Here is a 22,381-nt window from a genome sequence, read left to right as displayed (position 1 = left end):
AAACTTTCCACCCCATTCCTATAACCAACCTATGGAAAATAAACACAAGATTTTGAAAAAAAAAAAAAAGTTTTGTTATCACCCACTTTGCAGTGGGTGCAGTCATTAAGGGACCTTCCAAAGGTCACACAAGGGGAATTCAGGTCCCAAACTTGGCCATGAACTTTTTATTCAACCTCACAAAATCCTGTTGCCATGGCTCAGTTGACTCTTCCTAAAAGTGATGAAAGAAGGGAAAAAATACTCACATGTATCACGGCCATTTTTTGCTTTCTCACAGGTGGGCTGTAAAGTTAAACAGATAGTTAATCACTCCTGGAATTTGCCCTGCTGTTTATTTATTCAATGCAGAAGACTATAAAATCTTAAAATGAATTTCTCAATTTTTACTCATGACCACTGGGGAACAGGGGTATTTTAGGGCCAAAATAACAATATCAGTGACAGTCCCCAAAGGCTCTGCTGGTCAATGAAACCTACCTTCTTTCCTGCCAGTTTAATTCGTGGTGTGAAACTATTACAAAAGAGCTGGCTTTTGGATGTGTAGAAACTGTGAAAGAAACAGACAGGGTCACTCATCTAAACCCCTTTCATTTTTTTTTTAGTTTTTAAAAAAATTTTTGACAGTGCTGCATGGCATGTGGGATCTTACTTCCCCTACCAAGAATCAAACCCATGTCCAATGCAGTGGAAGTGCAGAGTCTTAACCATCGAACCACCAGGGAAGTCCTCAAACCCCCTTCATTCTAAACCTCCAGACACAATTGGAATCCCAGGCATTGATCAGCCCTCCTAGGAATGCTCACTCAGCCCTCACTGATCTTTCCAATTCTAACTTTGCTTTGTAATTACTAGGAAACATTGGTTACGTTTTAAATTATTGTTCTATTCCTTTTCCCCATAAATTGTCTCATGTGTGCTAGTCTTGATTTCTAAGTGGTCTAGAACCTCCTCCTCGAGCTGAAATCAGCAGGAACACCGAGGCCTGGTCCCAGTCAAGAGGAGGCACAGGGAGCTTCCTACAAACAGAGGGGCCCAGGCCCAGCATCAGTCATCTGTGGGCTGTGGGAGTCGGAAACTGGTGTGGAAATAAGTCCTTCTAACTTGGTCTCATGCTTTTCATCACAGACTGTAATTATGTCATGGCCATGGCTTTGCATGTAGAGAGACCTGAAGCAAATATTACAACTTAAAGTTTCCACATTTTCTTGACAAAAGATTTTATGGTAAGAGCTCAACAGGTTTGCAGAAAAAAATGGCAAGGGAGCTAACAGAATCCCTGATCATCTACGGTGAATCTGGCTCTCGCTCACCTGTGGTTTATCCAGTGAGGGATGTTGTAGTCATCCCCCAGACGGGAGTCATGAGGGGCACTCCGATTGTGCAGCTGAAAGGGAACAGAGCATGGACCAGGTGAGCTGGGAAGCAGGCGGGACCTGGAGCCACCCAGCTTCTTCGATTCTCACTATTCAAGACCACCCTGCGCCGGAGCCTGGCTTTTAGCAAGCAGTGCGAGATCAGTCACCTTGAACAACGGGACAGCGTGCAGCGGCTGCTCCCCCATGCACACCAGGTCCACACCGATTCCTAAGGAACAAAAGGGAGAGTTGGGGGGTGCACGTGATTTAAGTGGGGCCAGGGTTCGAGACACAGCTGACGTATCAGCGCTGCCCATGGCAGGTCAGAAGGAAATAGGTGCATTCCGTCTTTCTAACTTTCACCAAGTCCCCCTGCAGCTGCCACTAATCAGCGCTTGACAATCCGCCTCTGACTGCCTTGCAGGTCGTGATCTGTCGAGCAGACCACCATGTGGCCATGAACACAGTTTCAAGGCCAGAGAGGAAAGGGAACCCTGCCAGCTCAGTAAAAAGCAAAACAATTCCATCAGTTAACAGTCTCTTTACTGGCCGTCGGGACTCATGTTCCCAACTGTGTCTTGCTGTTGGAACACAAATCAAGCTGGAGGAGGGGCGCAGCTTGGGGACATCACGGAGGGAGTACCAGGTGATGCTCTGGCGCTTCCCAGGACGGGCCGATGGGCACTGGATCCTGGAAACAACCCCAAAGGGGTTCTCCAGCATCAAGTACGTTTGGGACACTCAGGGCGCCAGTTGTGTCCTTTAGAGGCAAGCAAGACACTCTGACACCTTCACACTGGCAACGAGGAACTGTGCCTGACTGTGCATTCCCAAGCCGACCGACCATGGGACTCTTTTCATCACCTGACGTTACTCAGGTCCCCAGTCCCGACACTCAGAGCCCTAAGGCTAAGCTAGGCTGTAAACACAGGGACGCAGGGCAGCGCCCCGGGCGCATTACCGTTATCTATCATCCGCTGCTTGGTCAGGATCATGAGCAGCCGGTCCACCTCGAACACGCCCACCCCGGGTGTGATCACCACAGACATCTGCCCGGTTCGGTCAAAGTTGCGGTTGATGTAGTGCTTGTCAAACACTTGAAACAGAGCAAAAAGTCCTCCGGTGAAGATGCTACAGCTTCTCAGAAACCAGCCAGTGGCAAGCGCTCCTGTTCTCTCAGACCCGATTCGTCCACGTCCCTATCAGAACGCCTGCCACCTCCTGGCCTGAGTTCACGTCTGTCCTTCCCCTTTGATGTTAAGAGCTTCTTGTGTACAGCTCTATGTCCCTGTCACCTTCGTTAATCCCCCTCTTCAAGGGCAAATACCTAGCTTGTGCAGCCTTGTGTGAGAAGTGAAAGTGTTAGTTGCTCAGTCGTGCCCAACTCTTTATGACCCCATGGACCATAGCCCGCCAGATTCCTCTGTCCATGGGATGTCCCAGGTAAGAATACTGGAGTGGGTTGCTATTTTCTCCTCCAGGGGATCTTTCTGACCCAGGGATAGAACCCATGTCCCCTGCATTGCAGGCAGATTCTTTATTGTCTGAGACACCATGCCCAAATTTCATGTGGTTAATTTAAACCATCCATAAATGGATCTGTATTGCAACTTAGAAGAATCAAATATTAATTAAGACAGTATTCGCTGCTAAATGTTACATGGCAGCCTGGAGGGGTGGCGAGTTTGGGGGAGAATGTATGTGTATGGCCGAGCTCTCTGCTATACATCATGCTATTAACAATGGTTCCTCTTGGGAAGGCTGACAGTGGAGGGAGAGGGGAGATTTTTATTTTACTTGAAGTACTTTTCTAGTATTTGAATTCTAGGAACATGGGTTCCTTCTGTCATTTAAAAAAAAAAAGGTAGACTTATAAAAATTACTTAGAAGCAGTTGAGGGATGGAGTGGAAAATAATAAAAACACAGTTTTTAGAAAATAAAGGACCCAAAGGAGGATTGCCTACAGCTCTTTACCCTTGGGACAGCATGAGACAAGCAAGTCAACTGCCAGCAGAAGCCCCAAGACCTACATGGTGGCCATTGAATCCATCCAATCAGGACTTCCCTGGTAGTCCAGTGGTTAAGAATCCGCCTTTCAATGCAGGGGACATGAGTTCGATCCCTGGTGGGGGAACGAATATCCCACATGCCACGGAGCAACTAAGCACTGTAACAAAAGATCCCACATGATGCAACCAGGATCCTGCATGCTGCAACCACGACCCGATGGGCCAAATACATAAATATATAATTTGTAAAGTTACTGCTTTCAGTTAATCTGCAGGGTGGCAGCTGGGGGCATCACCAGCTCGGCCTGGGTCTCTGCACATCAGTAAAGAGACGTTCACGGTCACGTGGTCAGCGAATGCCCACACACCACAGCTGCGCCTCACTCACCGTTGAAGGACAGGTTGATGGCCTCCAGGTAGTTTCCTTGTGCTGAGGTAGCATTGTCTCCCTGGGGAAAGCCCTCTGTAGCAGAAGACACAGACAAGGAACAACACCTCGTGAAAGACGGACCCGTAAGAAACGAGCGGAAGGTGCCTGGCCCCACAGGCCCCCGCCCTGCAGAGGGGACACGACTGAACCTACTGCACACACAATGACCAGCGGGGTCCCCGCCCTGAGACAGACACCTGGCCAGAAGCAGAAGCCACACTCGGCACTGGGAGGGAGGCAAGCAGGAACTTCTGCGTCCCCCAGCCTCCACCCGACCCCTCCCCTCCCAGCACACCTCCCAGCACCTAAGTGCAGTACCTGCCTGTTCCAGTCGCACCAGCACTGGGTACTGGATGAAGAGCTTTTTGATGGTCACGAGGAGTGAGGTCCACTCTTCCCTCCTCTCGTTCTGCACCACCACCCTGAAAGGAGCACCATCGCAAGGTGGGTACCAAGCAGCGACGACACATGGGACATCCGGTCCCTTACAGGGTTTCACGGAAAGGGGAAGAAGGGACGCCTGGAGCTGGGGTCATTTATCATACAACAGTACATGATGAAGTCAAACGTGTTTAACAAACATTAGCAGACTGGACTTCTCTAACGGTTCAGTGGTTAAGCACCCGCCCGCCAATGCAGGGGACAAGGGTTTGATCCCTGGTCTGAGAAAATTGCTTATGCTGCTGGGCAACTAAGCCTGGCGCCACAACAAAGAGTCGCCCCCAGCAGATGCAACTAGAGGAAGACTGAGCACAGCAACGAGGACTCAGTGCAGCCAGCAATAGTTAAAATGTTTTAAAAAACAGCAACGTTGAGAGGAGGCTTATAGACTTTCCACCTATTCCCTCCTCTAACACGTGTTTTGTCCTCCCCTTCCCCGACTCTGATCAATATTCCTCATTGGAGTGGGGCGTTTGTTGCGATTCCTAAACCCACAGGGACACGTCATCATCCGAAAGTCCCCTTATTCTTTAGGAACAAAATGCTTTAGTATCTGCAATTTGCTCTAAAGTAAAATTTAACACACACACAAACACAGGTGAAGCAAACACGGAATGATATTAACTGTTTAATCCAAGAACTGGGGGTATGGGTTCATTATATTTAGTTCATTCTTCTTTTCTGTGAGAATTTGAAATTTTTCACAGTAAAAAGCTTGCAAAGTTCAAAAGCAATGTGATACCCTAAATTGGATCCTGGAATAAAAAAAGGTGCATAAGTGGAAAAGCTGATGAACTCTGAGAAAAGTCTGAGATTTAGTTCATAGCAATGTACCAGCGTGAGGCTTCCCAGGTAGCTCAGTGGTAAAGAATCCACCTGCCCAGCAGGAGATGGGGGTTCGACCCCTGGGTTGAGAAGGTCCCCTGCAGAAGGAAAAGGCAACCCACTCCAGTATTCTTCCTAGAGAATCCCATGGACAGAGGAGCCTGGTGGGCTACAGTACATGGGGTTGCAAAAGAGTTAGACAAGACCTAAGCGACTGAGCACACACCAGTGCTCATCTGAGTTTTAACAGATGTACCTTGGTTAGGAAGTGTTCAGAGGAAACTGTGTAAAGCGTACATGGGAACTCTCTGTGCTAGCTTTGCTACTTCTCTGCAAACCTAAAATTATTCCAAAGTCAAAAGGTTAATTTGTTAAGTTAGGTAAGAAACAAGCAAGGAGGAAAAAAGGCAAAAAAAGTAAAGCACCCAAACATACTTGTAAAAGTCTTCATAGAATCGCCCCTTGTGATCCTGCCTAATTGAGGCTCGGTTTATTTCAGGAAATTCATCTGAAATAGAGAAAACAACATACGTAGATCAAATTGAAGAAATTCAGTTTCTCTGCTCCCCCTTCTGGATTGAAGAACTACATCACACAAACACACACAAAAGATAACTATATTTCTATTAAGTTGGGAAAAGTTTTCAATTAGCAATAATGGCACCTCAGATAAACCTTATGGGCTACGATACTGCCACTGTGCAAAACTAGGTTGGTTTTAAGATGGATCACAGCCCAGAGACTTCTTGCATTGACTAATGGACTGAGTCATTTCCCACTCTATCCTATCTTTTAACCGAAAAACTGGGAGAGATGGAGCAGGAAAGAAAAAATGATACAGAGTGAATCAGGATTGACATGTGGAAAGCTTAATAAAAAAATAACTTTAGGAACAGTTAGAGAGATTGGGATGGACATGTACACCCTGCTCTATTTGAAATGGATAACCAACAAGGACCTACTATGTAGCAAAGGAACTCTGTTCAATGTCATGTAGCAACCTGGATAGGTGGGGATTTGGGGGAAGAATGGATACATGTATATGTATGGCTGAGTCCCTTCACTGTTCAGTTGAAACTATCACAACATTGTTAATTGGCTCTGCTGCTGCTGCTGCTGCTAAGTCGCTTCAGTCGTGTCCGACTCTGTGCGACCCCATAAACGGCAGACCACCAGGCTCCCCCGTCCCTGGGATTCTCCAGGCAAGAACACTGGAGTGGGTTGCCATTTCCTTCTCCAGTGCATGAAAGTGAAAAGTGAAAGCGAAGTCGCTCATTCGTGTCTGACTCTTAGCGACCCCATGGACTGCAGCCCTCCAGACTCCTCCGTCCATGGGATTTTCCAGGCAAGAGTACTGGAGTGGGGGGCCATAATTGGCTCTACCCCAGTACAAAATAAAAAGTTAAAAAAAATATAACTTTGTAAGAGAAAGAGTTACTCACCAAGAGATTTCGCATCATAAAAAGTCCTAGAAAACAGGACCACTGTCACTTCATGACTGCAGTTCTTCTCCTAGGCATGAATACAGAAAAAGAGGGCTCAAGTTCAATCCATTTACTTCACTGTGAAGCAGCCTGCGTGAACACAGCAGTCTCAGCTCTGGGAAGCAGAGGCTCAGGTATTGGGTAACCTCCTGTAACTGTAGGCTGCATAATACAGAGGACAGAGTGCTAGGCTGACTCATGGCCCTGAAACTGACCACTATGTGACCTTGGGAAAGTTATCTGAAGTCACCGCAAATCACTGGATTTCCCTGGTGGCCCAGTGGTGAAGACTCCACGCTTCCACTGCAGGGGGCATGGCTTCCATCCCTGATTGTGGAACTAAGGTCCTGCAAGCTACGCAGTGCAGCCAAAACAAACAAACAAAAAACTGCAGATCACCAGTAAGGTGGGGGTGTCTCCTTGCTGTGGTGTGAAACAGACCAGCCCCCTGTCAGAGGATCCTGGTATTTATACCTGCTTCACGGTGTGTTTTAACCTTTTCAGGACTGTGGTTTAGAGAAGAACAGAACCTAGGGTAGTGGGATGCCAGAAGCAGACACTCCTGCCTACTTCCAGGGTCACAGGATGGCGACTGGATGCTGCTTGAGATGCAGGGGTTGAAATCAAGGCAGAGAATTACCTTTGGACTAGGACGGGGATGAGTGAGAATAAACATTTCCATGCAGTCGGGAGTTCAATGTTCTAGAAGTAGGGTGTTTACAGACGGCATGAAATTTGGCCTGCACCAGGGAGTCAGCAAGCTCAGTATCAGTTCCTCCTTGTCTTTGAAAACAGAAACCCACACTAACCAACCTCGACTCAAACTCAGCCTACTGATTGCACGATTCAGCAGTCATCACATAAGGAAGACAACATAACGCACATTGCACGTCACCATACGGTCTTCACAGCTATCTCTCAGGCAGACAGAAATCCCTAAATACAAGCCACAGGACCAAGGGCATACCTTCACTAGCCACCAACTCATTTATTGGACACCTAGCACTCCAAATGCAGCTTCAAACTCATCTGATTGGGGTGCAAGTTTTAGACAGAAAAAATGTCTGACGGTGAGCTGGCATGGGCATGTGAGCTTCTCAACTCATGTGTGATGGAGGAGGTGACATACAACAGGGTGACATGGCTCAGGATTACAGAAACACAGACAGGATGGCCTGGGGGTTACGATCCCAGGAGAGCACTGGGGGAAAGGATGGAACAGGACTAGAATTCTTGTTCTGCTTTTGCAGGCTACTGATCCCAGGCAAGGTACCTAACCTCTTTCAGCTGTACCTTCCCTACCTGTGAAGAGTGACGAGAGAGAGGATTCAGTGGGATAACGTAGGTAAATCACTTACAACAACATCTGGCGGTGGCGGCTTTTGTTTAGTCACTCAGCCACGTCCAGCTCTGTGCAACCCCGTGGACTGTAGCCCACCAGGCTCCTCTGTCCATGGGATTTCCCAGCAAAGAATACTGGAGGGGGTTGCCATTTCCTTCTCCAGATCTTCCCAACTCAGGGGATCAAACTCATGTCTTCTCCACTGCAGTCAGATTCTTTACTGTCTGAGCCATCAGCGAAGTCCTTGGGTAGTATTGCTATTTTAACAATATTAAGTCCTCTGATCTATGAACATGAGATGTTTTTCTTTGATTTGGGTCTTTCCTTCAGCAACATTTTGTAGATTTTAGTGTACAAACCTTGCACCTTCTTGGGTAAATTATTGCATAGTGTTTTATTTCTCTGATGCTCTTGTAAATGGAATTTTTAATTTATTTCTCTTTAAAATTTTTAATTCCTTGTTTAAAAAAAATTTTTTTTTAATTCCTTGTTTTAATTTCCTGTTCAGATTGTTCATTGTTGATGAAATACAATTGATCCGTGTGCTGATTTTGAACTCTGGTAAATGTGTTCATTAGCTCTAATAGTTGTTTCTTTTAATGGATTTTGGGGGGTTTTCTACATATAAGATGTCATCTGTGTAGAAAGATAGTTTTACTTCTCTTCCAACATGGGTGCCTTCTTTTTCTTTCTTTTGTTGGCCTAGTTGCTCTGGCTAGAATTTCCAGTACGACACTGAATTGCTGTTGTTTCGTCCCTATGTCATGCCTGACTCTTTGTGACACAATGGACTGCAGCACACCAGGCTTCCCTGTCCTTCACTGTCTTCCAGAGTTTGCTCAGAATCATGTCCACTGAATCAGCAATGCGATCTAACCATCTTGTCCTCTGCCGACGTCTCCTTTGGCCTTCAATCTTTCCCAGCATCAAGGTCTTTTCCAATGAGTTGGCTCTTCACATTAGGTGGCCAAAGTATTCGAGCTTCAGCTTCAGCATCAGTCCTTCCAGTGAATATTCAGGACTGATTTCCTTTAGGATGGACTGGTTTGCTCTCCTTGCTGTCCTCCAGCACCACAATTTGAAAGCATCAATTCTTCGGCACTCAGCCTTCTTCATGGTCCAACTCTCACATCGTGTACATGACTACTGGAAAAACCATACCTTTGACTCTACCGATCTCTGTCAGCAAAGTGATGTCTCTGCTTTTTAATATGCTGTCTAGGTTTGTCATAGCTTTCCTTCCCAGGAGCAAGCGTCTTTTAACTTCATGGCTGCAGTCACCATCTGCACTGAATACTAGTGATGAAAGCAAATATCCTTATTTTGTTCCTGAACTTAAGGGGAAAAGTCTTCAGTCTCTTACCACTGAGTTTGATGTTAGCTCTGGGTTCTTCACAAGTACACTTCACCATGTTGAAGTGATTAAGGTAATTTAAATCTACAGTCTCATCAATTAGCTCTGGTGCCTCCATTAAATGCAGATTAATAGAAATAGTTTGTTTTAAAAATCTGCACTGAATAATGTTTATACAGCAAGACTTGGTGCATGAGAAGAAACATACCTTCCACTTGGTAAAGAGATCAGCAAGGAAACCATTCACAGCTTTCTCAAAATACAGATCCCCTGAAAAGAAACAATAGGAAGAAGGTGAGAATTCTCTTTATTTCTTGCTTACAAATTCTTCCCTCAGTAAAGTAATAGGAATAGGACTAGTCAAAGAGAAGGTGCTCTATCCTAAAAGTGGTTTCGACCTAGACTTTCTATTGAGCCAAATTTAATATTTACCTCACTTGCTAAGAGGTCATGGGTTCAGGGTAAAACCCATGATTGAAAAAGATCTGATAAAGTTGTGAAAAGATTGAAAAAGTTTTGATGCTTGAAAAAGAGTGTATCTTCAAAATGAGAGAACCATCTAAGTGGTAAATATAAGTATTCTCACAGTGATGCTTCATGTTTGTTCGAAGGTGATCGGGCAGACCCTGGGCAGTCACTAAATTATCCCTTGCAGTTTCTGCTGTTCTTCAGCAAACCCTTGATGACCTACATGAAAAATTAATTTGTAATTTTGCTAAACACAAGCTAGAACTGCATGAACCATGAGGCTGGGGTGTTGGGCACAGCATCCACACCTCATGGCAGCTTTATCATACTCCACTTATAGTGCAGTAATTCTAATAAAATGAGACAAACTTGGTGATTTCTGTGAGTGGCAGAACATGAAATGAAAGTTATCAAAGAAGATGCTGGTTCCTGGCCATAAAGTCACTACCTCTATGACTTTTGATTCTGCACCTATAGAATAATTGAAGATCTGAGAATAAAGATTTTTCCTTAATGCTTTACTACATTTCATACAATTCACTGCACATATAATATGTGTATTTATTTTTAACATTTGAGGATTTATAAAGATTCAGGACATATCTTCAGAGAATGTTCAGAGATTACAGTTAATGATACCAATTTGAAGGAAACCAGAAACTTCTCCCCATCAGCATTACAACCCACACTTAGGAACAGTACCATAAATATCAAAATCCCACATTTCACAGCTCATCTGAATAAATATGTAAACCATAGCCGACGTAGAACGGAACACCACCTGCAATAAACAAAAACATAATTGCATTAAAAAGCAATTTCGGATAGAATTTCAGTTCCGCAAAATGAAAAAGTTCTGGAGATTTGTTTCAGAATGATGTGAATATACTCAAAACTACTGAACTGTACATTTAAAAATGGTTAAGGGAATTTCCTGGTGATCCGGCGATTATGACTCCACCCTTCCACTGCAAGGAGAATGGGTTTCGACCCGATTGGTAAACTATAGACCATATGCCTTGTAGCGCAGCCAAGACAATAAAGAAAAAAAGGAGTGAATTGCTATAAAACTAGGGGAAAGATTACTGTAAAATACCAATGCATGCCCACTACAGTGGCAAAAATTTTCAAACTTTAAAACTGGGTATTGGAGAAAGTAAAAAACAGGAGGTTTTATATATGGCTAACTAGGAGTATAAATTGGTCCAAAGAATTTGAAAGATAATTTGGCCTTATCTTACAGAGCAGAACCTATGACATGACAAATACACTCCTAATCAGTGATTTAAGACATAGTGAGTGCAAACAAGACAGCTAAAAAAGAAAGTGGGAGGGAGGAAGGGGGAGAATACATTTTCATTACTCTTTAATAAAACTCAAAAGTAAGCAAAATGAAGAATACACTGCTTAGGGTAAAATATATATGTATTGTCACTATATAAATAAGCAAATTACAAAAATAATTTTTTGTAAGACAGAGTGGTTATCTCTCAAAATTGCCCCAAGTTCCCAACTATCTTGCCTGCCCAGGAGACATCTGGTGATGTCTGGTGACATTTCTGGAGGTTGTGACTTGCAGGGGGTGGGGACGGGGGTGGGAGCTACTGGCATTTAGTGAGTAGAAGCCAGGGACACTGACCAGCCCACAGTGCCTGGTACAGCCCCCCACACTACTGCCCTTTCGGGCCAGGTGATCCTCTCTCTGGAGGGCTATGCTTCATGTTGTAACAGATTGAACAGCATCCTCCACACAACCCCAGTTGTGACAAACAAAGATGTCTGCAGACTTTGCCAAAAGACCCCTGGGGAGGCATCATCACCCTGGGGTTGAGAACCACTGCTGGTGGGGAGGCTGTGGGTGGGAACACGGAAGAGCAGACAGGTGCTTTCACCAGGGTGGGGAAAGCCCTGGAGCCACAGCTTCTGGGCCCTGATTCCCACCAGCGTGGGGAACGTGCATAGGCGCTCAGTTTGGAATTTCCCAACTGTACCAGAGTCACAGGAGATTCCCTGGCAAAGGTCCTTTTCCAGGTTTACCAACACAATCTTCAACTCAGCTTAACGTTTGCTGTGAATTAGTGGGCACAGAAGTCTGTGACCTAGACACTCCATTTTTACATCTGATATAAACAAAAGAAAACAAAGATCACCCCCAAAGCAGAGAGATCAAACTGTAAAACCCTAGAATTTCAGGAGTCCCTGCTTTATTACAGTATTATGCCAGTCGGGCAGATGGTAGCTTGGTCACGAGCTTGATCATAAGATCAGGTTTTTGCTGGTTTCCGTTTTGTTTTTTATTTCATGACTTACAGACATCACAACATGGGGAAACAAAACCAAAAAAGCGTCATATCAACCTCACCCTGGTATCTTCGCTGATATAACCACACATGACCTTCTCATTCTTGACCCACAGCTCACCAGCCTGTGCCCTAAAAGGAGACGCACACACATTATTACAAGTCCTACATAAACCAGGAAGAAATGGAGGTGCCTTCAGGGTAGCTCCCTCTACTCTGTCATTGTCACCCAAATGACCTGGTCAGTTACAGATTTCCAGAGTGCCACAGACACAACAGAAAGAATTTTCAGTGTGCACTGAATTTGTACAACAGGAGCTCTTGATTTGCGGGTCTGCAGACAACCTCTGAATCTGAGGAAGGGCTTTGGGGAACCCACGAACCGTCTAAATGATGCAGTCTTTCCTGAGCACAGAATTGTACACTTTGTCAAATCTCAAAAGGGCCCATGTCACAAAAACAGTTAGAAAGCACTGATGAACAAATTTGCTAATCCTAGCTTTGAGATAATGAGTTTCAACAAAAACAAGACCCATCGCAGTATCACAAGCAGACAGGAAGTATAAAGGCACAGGATCCCTACTCAGTGGAGCCCGTCTTTTCTTGGGCAAGCCATGCAGCATTCTGGATCTTATTTCCCCAACGAAGGATCAAACTCATGCCCCCTGCATTGGAAGCACAGTCTTAACTACTGGACTACCAGGGAAGTCCCAATGGAAGCCACTTTACTGAAAATTTTTCATGTCATTATTAAGTAATATGATATCTTCTGTCCCTGCATCTTTTTTTTTTTTTTTAATTCATTTTTGTTTATTTTTCAGTCATTGTTGTGAGATTAAGCTGTTGCTTTTTTTTGGCTGTGCCGGGTCTTTGTTGCTGCATGGGCTTTTCTTAGCTGCAACGAGCAGCAGCCACTCTCTAGTTGTGGTGTGTGGGCTTCTAATTGCAGTGGCTCCTCTTGCTGCGGAGCACAGGCTCTGTGACGAGCGGGCTTCAGTAGTTGCGGCTCCTGGGCTCTAGAGCACAGGCTTGGTGGTCGTGTTGCATGGGCTTAGTTGCTTGGCGGCATGTGGGATCTTCCTGGACCAGGGATTACACCTGTGTCTCTTGCATTGGTAGGCAGATTCTTTACCACTGAGCCACCAGGGAAGCCCTCCTCTTGCTTCTTTATCCTGTTTTTCAAATTGTCTACAACGAACAAGCACTGTATGTAAAAATACTTAGCACACGCCTGATACACAGCATGTGCTGAACAAGTGGTACTTGACAGTGTTAATTCCATGACCAGGACACGTGTGTTGAGACTGGCCATTAAAGAATCAGAGCTCAAGTCAGAGAGAATATTCCAGAAGATCCTCTGCAGTTGGGCAGATCGAGCAGAAAAACACCCAAACTGGGTGTTCTAATGGGCTTTAAATGTGCCTAGCAAACAGATCTGCCTGCTCCTGGACCTACTGTGTGTTTTATTATATGGACACCCACACAACTCAAAGGCTGTATGTAGAACAGTTACTGCACTGGATCCTGCTCCTGTTCACAAGCTGATGAATCAAGAGGGACACACTAGTTACCTGATGCCAGCAAATTCCACCTTCTGAGTGATATAGGCACATGTGCTGACCTAAGTGGGGAGAGAGAGATTCAACAACACATCGAGGCCATAAAAGGGCACAAAGAAAGTCTCCTGGCTTTCTAATCTCTTCTAACCACCCGATATTCAATTAACATGGGAGAATAGATTTATCCCACAGGGAAACCTGCTGGGGCGGGTATAACAGTAGGTTCTTAAGGGCTTGGCAGGTACAGACAATAGTAAAGACTGGGCGGATAATAAGTGGCCCGCTTCACCTGTGTATTTGTCATAGACGCTCACGTATGCACCTATATTTACATATAGAACATCTACTTCTCATTTTAGAAAATGGAACCTTCTCCCACCAAATAAAAAATACGCAAAAACATCTCTGTCTAAAAATATACAGTGTGGACATTTTACTTAGGACTTGCTGTTCCATAATTACCAAAGAGTCCAAAAGGAGAAGTATCTGCAGCAGCTCGCAATTGTGATGAACTGATCATGTTCAGTGGAAAATGCCAGTTAAAAATAAATAAACAAGGAAAAATGGGAGGAGGGGAAAGTGAAAAGCAGTCTAACCTGGAAGCAACAAGATCTCGGTTCCAGCCGAGTGTCAACTGTTTACTAGCTTTCTCGTCTTGGGCACTCACTCAACCCCTCTATCTCAGTTTTCATATATATAAATTCAGGGTAATAAATGCCTATCCACAGGAGGAGATATGAGGAGCAAATGAAATCAGGCGAAAACTTGAAAATCAAAGTCCCATTTAAATGTAAAATCATATTATACTTTCCCATTCAGATCAAAAAATGCAAAGTAAAACTCTGTGAAAACAAACAAGCAGAAGAAAGCATGAAAAAAAACATGAAAAGAGAATGGAAGGAGACAGACAACATCTCCACAATAATTGTCTGTGATGCTGGAATTGGAAATGATTTTATACTTTTCTTCCGACTAGACATAAATCTCCCCAGTGACATAGATTATTAACATAATAGAAAAAGTAATAGACTTTAAAAACAAAAAAAAATCACATCTTACCAAACTTTTCTTTAGTCGCCACATATCCCCACGGCCAATATATTGATCCTTAAAGGTTAATTCCACAAGGTCAAGGGTCACATCCTAAAAAGGATAATCAGATGTATGTCTCTGCATTACTCTGCCATGCTTTATAGGCGTAAGATAGTGCTCACTCACCACAGAGAAACTTTTTGACAAAAAGACAAGCACTGAAGACCATTCAGTAGTGAAAGTGAAAGTCGCTCAGCCATGTCCGACTCTTTGTGACTCCATAGACTATATAGTCCATGGAATTCTCCAGGCCAGAATTCTGGAGTGCGTAGCCTTCCCTTCTCCATGGATTTTCCCAGCCCAGGGATCAAACCCAGGTCTCCCACATTGCGGGCAGATTGTTTACCCAATGAGCCACAAGGGAAGCCCATTCATTAGCGGAACCCTGAGAAATAGAATTTTATCCTGCCTGAGAAGGCTTTTGAGGACAGGGAAGTGTCCAACAGATATGACAGCCACTGTACCATGGTAAAATGCAAAGCATACCAGAGTAGACAGTCAGTGTTTTAGTCTTGATTTTGGTACACAAATGTGACACTGAGCTATGGGTTTTATTTCCCTAGATAATACTGATTATGTCACTTGGACAATGATTTTTTTTACCTCTTAATTTTATAGCATCATTGCTCAAAGTAAAATGACAACACAGAAAGAAATTTTAGTATTTTATAGAGAATTTTATATTTAGCGTCACAAACATATATATATGTACAGAACCTTTATAGGACAAGCTTTTAAAAAAGGAGGACTTAAATGCAACGTACATTCTGTCTATAGCCTAAATAACCTCTGTATGACCACACATTGAATAGTCTAACACTACACTTGGTGTGTTAGTTGCTCCATCATGTTTCACTCTTCGCGATGCCCACCAGGCTCTTCTGTCTCTGGAATTCTCCAGGCAAGAATACTGGAGTGGGTAGCCAGTCCCTTCTCCAGTGGATCTTCCAAACCCAGAGACTGAACCCAGGTCTACTGCATTGCAGGCAGGTTCTTTACTGTCTGAGCCACCAGGGAAGCCCTAAGTAACTCATTATTTCCTTAGAAACCTACTGTTGAGGTAAGGCATTAATCATTCCCCATACTGCTGCTAAGTCGCTTCAGTCGTGTCTGACTCTGTGCGACCCCATAGATGGCGGCCCACCAGGCTCCCCCGTCCCTGGGATTCTCCAGGCAAGAATACTGGAGTGGGTTGCCATTTCCTTCTCCAATCATTCCCCATAAGATTTTCAAATCCAGAACAAAGACATACCTTAGGGTCTACAACATTCACATACACATCTTGGTAAGGTCTCAGCCGGAACACCTGAGTCACAGTCTGGTCCACACTGATAGTTTCTGAAACAGAGAAGAAATCTGGATCACATAACGTATTCTGAAAAACCAGGTAAATACATTCTTATCTATAAATGGCTTCTCAGGTGGCTCAGTGGTAAAGAATCTGCCTGCCAATTCAGGAGAATCAGGAGGTGTGGGTTCGATCCCTGGGTCGGGATGATCCCCTGGAGAAGGAAATGGCAACACGCTCCAGTATTCTTCCCTAGAAAATTCATGGGCAGAGGAGACTGGCAGGCTACAGTCCATGGGGTCACAAAGAATGAGATACAACTGAGGGCATGTGTGTGCGTGTGTGTGCACGCGCACACACACACACACACACACACACACACACACAATCTATAAATACCCAAACATTCAACAAACAATACAACTGATCCCTTACCAAGGGCAAGACATGTTTTCTGTCTTCAGGAACTTAAAACTGCTTTTCAGGTGAAGTAAGACCTGAACCCAAGCAATTAAAAAATGAGAGAGAGACAGACTGAAATATATATATATATGTATATGTATATTTAGAGAGAGAGAGAAAAGAATTTAAGAAGCAACATAAGAACGTTCAAAGGGTTGTAAAAATTTAGAAGAGGAAAGAGATCGTTTCTCTTTTGGAATAAGAGTAGTGATGGTAGTCAAGGAAGAAACAAACTTTCCAATGAGCCCTGAAGTCTGCTAAGCAAAAACCTTAACAGGCAGCAGAAGAAGAGGTGAGAGTAAAAGGACACTCAGGATCTAGGTTTGAAAACACGTTTTCCCATCAAGTTAAAACATAAAAAAGTGGTTGACATCAAAATCCTTTAGAGAAGATTAAAAAAAATTTTTTTTTTCTTTTCAGTGCCATTTAAGGAATTATTTTATTTGCTATCAGTTAACATTTTAGTTCCTAGATCAGCAGGGTATAGTCATTAGAAGAAAGGATTTGGATCCAGAATGAGTAAGTATTGACAGGATCACTGCTCTGGCTCCTTCACTTGCTAACACCAGGCAAACTTGCTCATCCCACCGAGACAAAGGTTCCTCCCTCACTCGAGAGCTGGTGGGAAGATCAAGAAAGATAGATGACAAACAGCTGCAGCACAGTGCCTTGCCCAGGTGCTGGGTAATCAGTGGTATATGTTCCTCCCCTGCTCCAACCCAGTGCAGACACGTAACAAATATTTTGTGAGAAAATATAATATTGAGGAAAACATGTTTTGCCAAAAATTGTTTTGGAGTTTAAGTGTAGGGCTTCATCTACTTTCCTTTTGATTCTAAATATAGTTTTTGTTTTCTTGTTAATATTTACTTATTTGGCTGTGGAAGGTCTTAGTTGTGGGAACTCTTAGTTCCCTGACCAGGGATCGAACCCAGGCCCCCCGCATTGGGAGCACAGAGTCTTAGCCACTGGACAACCAGGGAAGTCCCTAAACATAGTTAAAAATTTCTAGTGCCTTCAAGGTGCTGACAAATGAGATTCCTTGGCAGTTTTGGTATCTGACAATATTTTTATTAGCAGGAACACAATTTGATAAGGAGAGACGTACTGTGCCCTCATTGTGAAGGGGGGTTTCTTAAAGTTTCTGAAACAATAAAGTGTAAAAAATCTTGGAGAAGAGAGATGGAATTCTTACCTTTCTGCAAATCCTCCTTAAGTGACTTGACTTGCAAAAGCAGAGGGCTGGGGGGAAAAAAAAGCAACCAAGAGAAGAGATGTTGTCAGCATTAACTAATCAGCTTTCTTTACCACCCAGAAAACACAAACAGATCACTCTGGATATATTCTAACTGGCAGCACAAGAACAGGAGAGAGTTCCTTTAGAAACCAACTCTGCACTTGTTCAGTAAGCCCCTACATCCAAACCTTCAATCTGTGAACTTTCAAAGACGTGAACGTGCGCGCCAGCCCCTGTGTGCCACCCACTGTACCGGATGACTGTAGTTTTCAAGGTACTGTGCTGTGAGATTAAACATGTTTTATTTTTTGTGTTTTTGATGTATATATTATTTGTGTGAAAAAGTATTAGGCTGGCCAAAAAGTTCATTTGGGCTTTTCCATATGGAAGAACTCGAATACTGGCAAGCCCAATGTTCTGAACCTATTACACCACAGTACTATACAGCCGATTGTGTCAGTTGGGTACCTAGACCAACTTCGCTGGACTTAGGGACAAATTGGACTTACGGACAAACGAACTCTCAGAACAGAACTCATCTGTATGTCAGAGACTTACTGTATTCAAGGAAATGAATAAATGCTACAGAATTGTTCAGAGTTCTCCTCTCAGCTTTGTAAACAGAAAGAATGGACCCCTTTTAAAAAGATTGATTGGTCTAGCAAATCCCGGAGGGCAGGAACATTTTTATCCCAAGGCAAAGAGCCATCTCGCCCTCCATCCCCTTAGACGACACGTCACCTGGAAACAGCGGGCTGCCCAGCTAGCCCCCTGCTCCTGCTCAGATGCTCACCTGTACTCATCATTGGGGTGGGCAATCTCCACGATGTCTCCAGGCTTGATGTGTGGAAATACTTTGGGGTTCACAACTAGCTCATCGTCTGAAAGACAATTCAGGGATCTTAGGCAGCAAGCAACTCACTCAGTTGTGGATCCACAACTCAGTTGTGGTTCTCATGCTGGATCCTTACAACCCCATCATTCAGTACGACAACCCCATCTCACAGAGGAAGTTCCATTTAAAATTCCTTCTATCAAGGCTTCCCTAGTGGCTCCGTGGTAAAGAATCCACCTGCCAATGCAGAAGACATGGGTTCGATCCCAGGTCCGAGAAGATCCCACTGGGAGCCACTAAGCCTGTGCACCACAACTGTTGAGCCTAGAGCCCGGGAACCACAGTACGGAGCCCACACGCCACAACTACTGAAGCCTGCATACCCCAGAGCCTGTGCTCTGCTACAGGAGAGGCCACTGCAACAAGAAGCCCATGCTCCGCAACTAGAGAGCAGTCCCCACCTCTGCAACCAGAGAAAAGCCTGCGCAGCAACGAAGACCCAGCAAAGCCAAAAATAACAAAAATTCTTTTTAAAAATAAATAAATGAAATTTAGCTTGACTGAAGGATTTGTACAGGAAGCCAGAGCTGGTGAGCAGCTGAGTGGGATGGTGTTCGGGGACCTTTGTCTCCAGACCTTTACCTGCCAGCCCACTGCTCCCAGGGAGAAGGCAGCTCTTCCTCTCTGGGAATTAGGCCTCTAGGGCAATTCTTTCCTTCCTCAAATGGCGTGCATCTGGCATACACCAGGATCAAGACAGCCAGGGGCCCACATACAGCACAATCCCTTCTATTTAATATTCAAAGAATTTTTCAAAATACTATCTGAATGTGACCCTCACAATAAATCTCTAGATCTAATAGAAGGAAACAAGAGATAAAGCAACTTGCCAAAGGTAGAGAGCTAGTAACGACAGTGCACGAGGACTGGTTACTAGTGCAGGGTTCCAAAACCCACAGTCTCCCACACCCCTCAAGCCAAATAAAACACCCTGGACTTGGAGGGCAATGCTTGATCAGGGAAAAAATTCACATATAGCAGAATTGAATAGACAACAGAAATAACCTGACAGAGGACAGGATGCAAGGATACAGTGTACACAGCATATAATGTATGAGAGTCTTCTTTTTCAGTCTGGAGCTGGGTACAGGAGACTTAAATATAGAGAGGATGTGATTTTATATGTTTACCTATCCTTGCCCCACGCTAGGGCTTGGGGACGGGGGAGGGAACTCTTTCAAATATAACAAACTCAGGATCATAAAGATACGGTATTTTTTGTTGTTGTTTTTTCTTTGTCTCTGTTTTAGCTTTTAGGGAAAGATGGTCTTTTTTTTTTCTTTTCTTTTTTTTGGCCATGTCACATGGCTTGTGGGATATTAATTCCCCAACGAGGGATCAAACCCAGGCCTTCAGTAGTGAGAGCACAGAGTCCTAACCACTGGACCATAGGGAATTCCCAACATATCCTTCTATCATGCTAAAATTATGACAAATAAATATGTCCAGATTTCAGATATAATCAGAACCAACAAGAATTCAGCCTAGGAAAGCAAAGTACTGAGTTAATTCACAGTTGTTTTTTTTTGGGGGGGGCGGGATACAGTTTCCACTGACAGGTGTAAAGCAAATCCTCTATGAAGTCTTCCTCTAACTTTCACAGTCTAACAAGTATTCCTTCCTGTTTAATCTTATCATTTCTTTTTGCATGTATGTCTCAACAAGCTGAAAGCTCCTTAGGGAGAAGGAACCTTGTCATATTCAAAATCTTTATGCTTGGTATATAGATAGGTGGTTTAGTCGCTAAGTCATATCCGACTATTGCAACCCCATGGACTACAGCCCACCAGGCTCCTCTGTCCATGGGACTCTCCAGGCAAGAATATTGGAGTGGGTTGCCATTTCCTTCTCCACTGGTATAGGTATGTATCTAATAAATATTTGTTGGATGTATTTTTTTCAATTTGATGTTTATTTTATTTATTTATTGACATACAGTTGACATACAATACTGCATTAGCTTCAGGTGTTCAGCATATGATTCAGTATTTTTGCAGAATATATACCATTATGAGCTATTATAAGATAAGAGGTGTATTCCCTCTGCTACATAATATATCCTTGTTGTTTATCTATTTGATACATAGTAGTCTGTATCCTGGAGAAGGCAATGGCACCCCACTCCAGTACTCTTGCCTGGAAAATCCCATGGACGGAGGAGCCTGGTAGGCTGCAGTCCATGGGGTCGCTAAGAGTCAGACACGACTGAGCAACTTCACTTTCACTTCTCACTTTCATACATTGGAGAAGGAAATGGCAACCCACTCCAGTATTCTTGCCTGGAGAATCCCAGGGACGGGGGAGCCTGGTGGGCTGCCGTCTATGGGGTCGCACAGAGTCAGACCCGACTGAAGCGACTTAGCAGCAGCAGCAGCAGCAGCAGCTGCTGTATCCATTAATCCCATACCCCTCATTTGTCCCTCCCTTTTTTCCTCTCCTCTTTGGTTATCACAAGTTTTGTTTTATATGTCTGAGCGTTTGCTCTGCATATACATTCGTTTGTTTTGTATTATTTTTTTAGTATTTGTCTTTCTCTGTCTGACTTAATCACTAAGCATGATATTCTCTAGGTCTATCCATGTTGCTGCAAATGGCATTTCATTCTTTTTTACGGCTGAGTAATATTGTAGGGTGTATTTTTTTTATAGTCCTGCAGCAGACTGGGTACAGCAGGGATCTACCACTGTCTTGCACACCTGAAAAAGAACACTTGCATACATTGTATTAATAGATACACTGTATACACTGTATCCTTTTATCCTTTCCTGTGTCAAAAGTTATTTGTTTGTTCAATTCTGCTCCACAAAGGTTTAGCAGCTTCCACTGCATACAAAGTACAATGTTAACAACAGAGTGTGGTTTTAGCAGAAATTATGTTTTAAATATAGCAATGCCTGGTATAGCCTTTTCCTGGTACTTACAATGGCTACATTTATTTAGCAGCTCAAAGTAGCCTGCTGAATACTGTACATACATCACTTAATTTGATCCCTTAAGATCTTATGATATAGAAACTATTATTCTACCTTTTAGGCAGCCCTTACCTTTGGGAGGCTTATACATCTATAACACAGGGGCAGATACAAAAGTGAAAGTGAAGTCGCTCAGTCATGTCCGACTCTTTGCAACCTCATGGACTATAGCCTACCAGGATCCTCCATCCATGGAATTTTCCAGGCTAGAGTACTGGAGTGGGTTGCCATTTTCTTCTCCAGGGGATCTTCCCAACCCAGGGATTGAACCCAGGTCTCCCACATTGCAGGCAGATGCTTTACCATCTGAGCCACCAGGGATTTTGAGCAAATATATAGTAAAATGCAATTTTTAAAACACTGTGTTGTTAATTTCAACTCCTGAAGTAAATAAGGTTATTAGGACAGAAAGGAAATTCATTCCTCTAGAGAAAAAAAAAAAAGTCATATAAATAGGTACTTCCTCATTCTGCAGATTCATAATCTCAACATGCTAAGAAAAATGGAGAAATTACCCTAAAGAGCTGGAATTTCTAATTAAGGTAAACTAGAGGCTTGCCCAAGGAGAAGGCAATGGCACCCCACTCCAGTACTCTTGCCTGGAAAATCCCATGGACGGAGGAGCCTGGTAGGCTGCAGTCCATGGGGTCGCTAAGAGTCGGACACAACTGAGTGACTTCACTTTCACTTTTCACCTTCACGCATTGGAGAAGGAAATGGCAACCCACTCCAGTGTTCTTGCCTGGAGAATCCCAGGGACCGGGGAGCCTGGTGGGCTGCCGTCTATGGGGTCGCACAGAGTCAGACTGAAGCGACTTAGCAGTAGCAGCAATAGCAGAGGCTTGCCCAAGGTCACAGAGAAAT

General features: G+C 44.0%; 1 protein-coding gene and 1 pseudogene across 10 annotated transcripts in view; both read right to left on the bottom strand.

Annotated features, from left to right (window-relative positions):
- The window catches only part of DEPDC5 (DEP domain containing 5, GATOR1 subcomplex subunit), a 72,776-nt gene that overhangs the window by 48,736 nt on the left and 1,659 nt on the right, over positions 1-22,381 (bottom strand). For all 10 annotated transcript variants that reach the window (XM_061385434.1, XM_061385435.1, XM_061385438.1 and 7 more), the window contains exons 3-19: positions 18,444-18,531; positions 17,609-17,655; positions 15,916-16,001; positions 14,631-14,714; positions 13,584-13,633; positions 12,075-12,144; positions 10,415-10,493; positions 9,453-9,514; positions 6,507-6,576; positions 5,500-5,572; positions 4,117-4,220; positions 3,757-3,831; positions 2,320-2,454; positions 1,526-1,587; positions 1,314-1,387; positions 481-550; positions 249-285 (exon numbers count right to left, since the gene is read on the bottom strand). In XM_061385434.1, the coding sequence (XP_061241418.1) occupies positions 249-285; positions 481-550; positions 1,314-1,387; positions 1,526-1,587; positions 2,320-2,454; positions 3,757-3,831; positions 4,117-4,220; positions 5,500-5,572; positions 6,507-6,576; positions 9,453-9,514; positions 10,415-10,493; positions 12,075-12,144; positions 13,584-13,633; positions 14,631-14,714; positions 15,916-16,001; positions 17,609-17,655; positions 18,444-18,531 (1,266 nt within the window). The remainder of the gene's footprint in view (positions 1-248; positions 286-480; positions 551-1,313; positions 1,388-1,525; positions 1,588-2,319; positions 2,455-3,756; positions 3,832-4,116; positions 4,221-5,499; positions 5,573-6,506; positions 6,577-9,452; positions 9,515-10,414; positions 10,494-12,074; positions 12,145-13,583; positions 13,634-14,630; positions 14,715-15,915; positions 16,002-17,608; positions 17,656-18,443; positions 18,532-22,381) is intronic.
- LOC133229306 (U4 spliceosomal RNA) lies at positions 5,644-5,773 on the bottom strand (annotated as a pseudogene).

Source organism: Bos javanicus, chromosome 17 (genome assembly GCF_032452875.1).
Source record: "Bos javanicus breed banteng chromosome 17, ARS-OSU_banteng_1.0, whole genome shotgun sequence".
Taxonomy (NCBI): Eukaryota; Metazoa; Chordata; class Mammalia; order Artiodactyla; family Bovidae; genus Bos; species Bos javanicus.
Note: the sequence above shows the minus strand (reverse complement) of the source record. Positions and strands in the feature narration are given on the sequence as shown.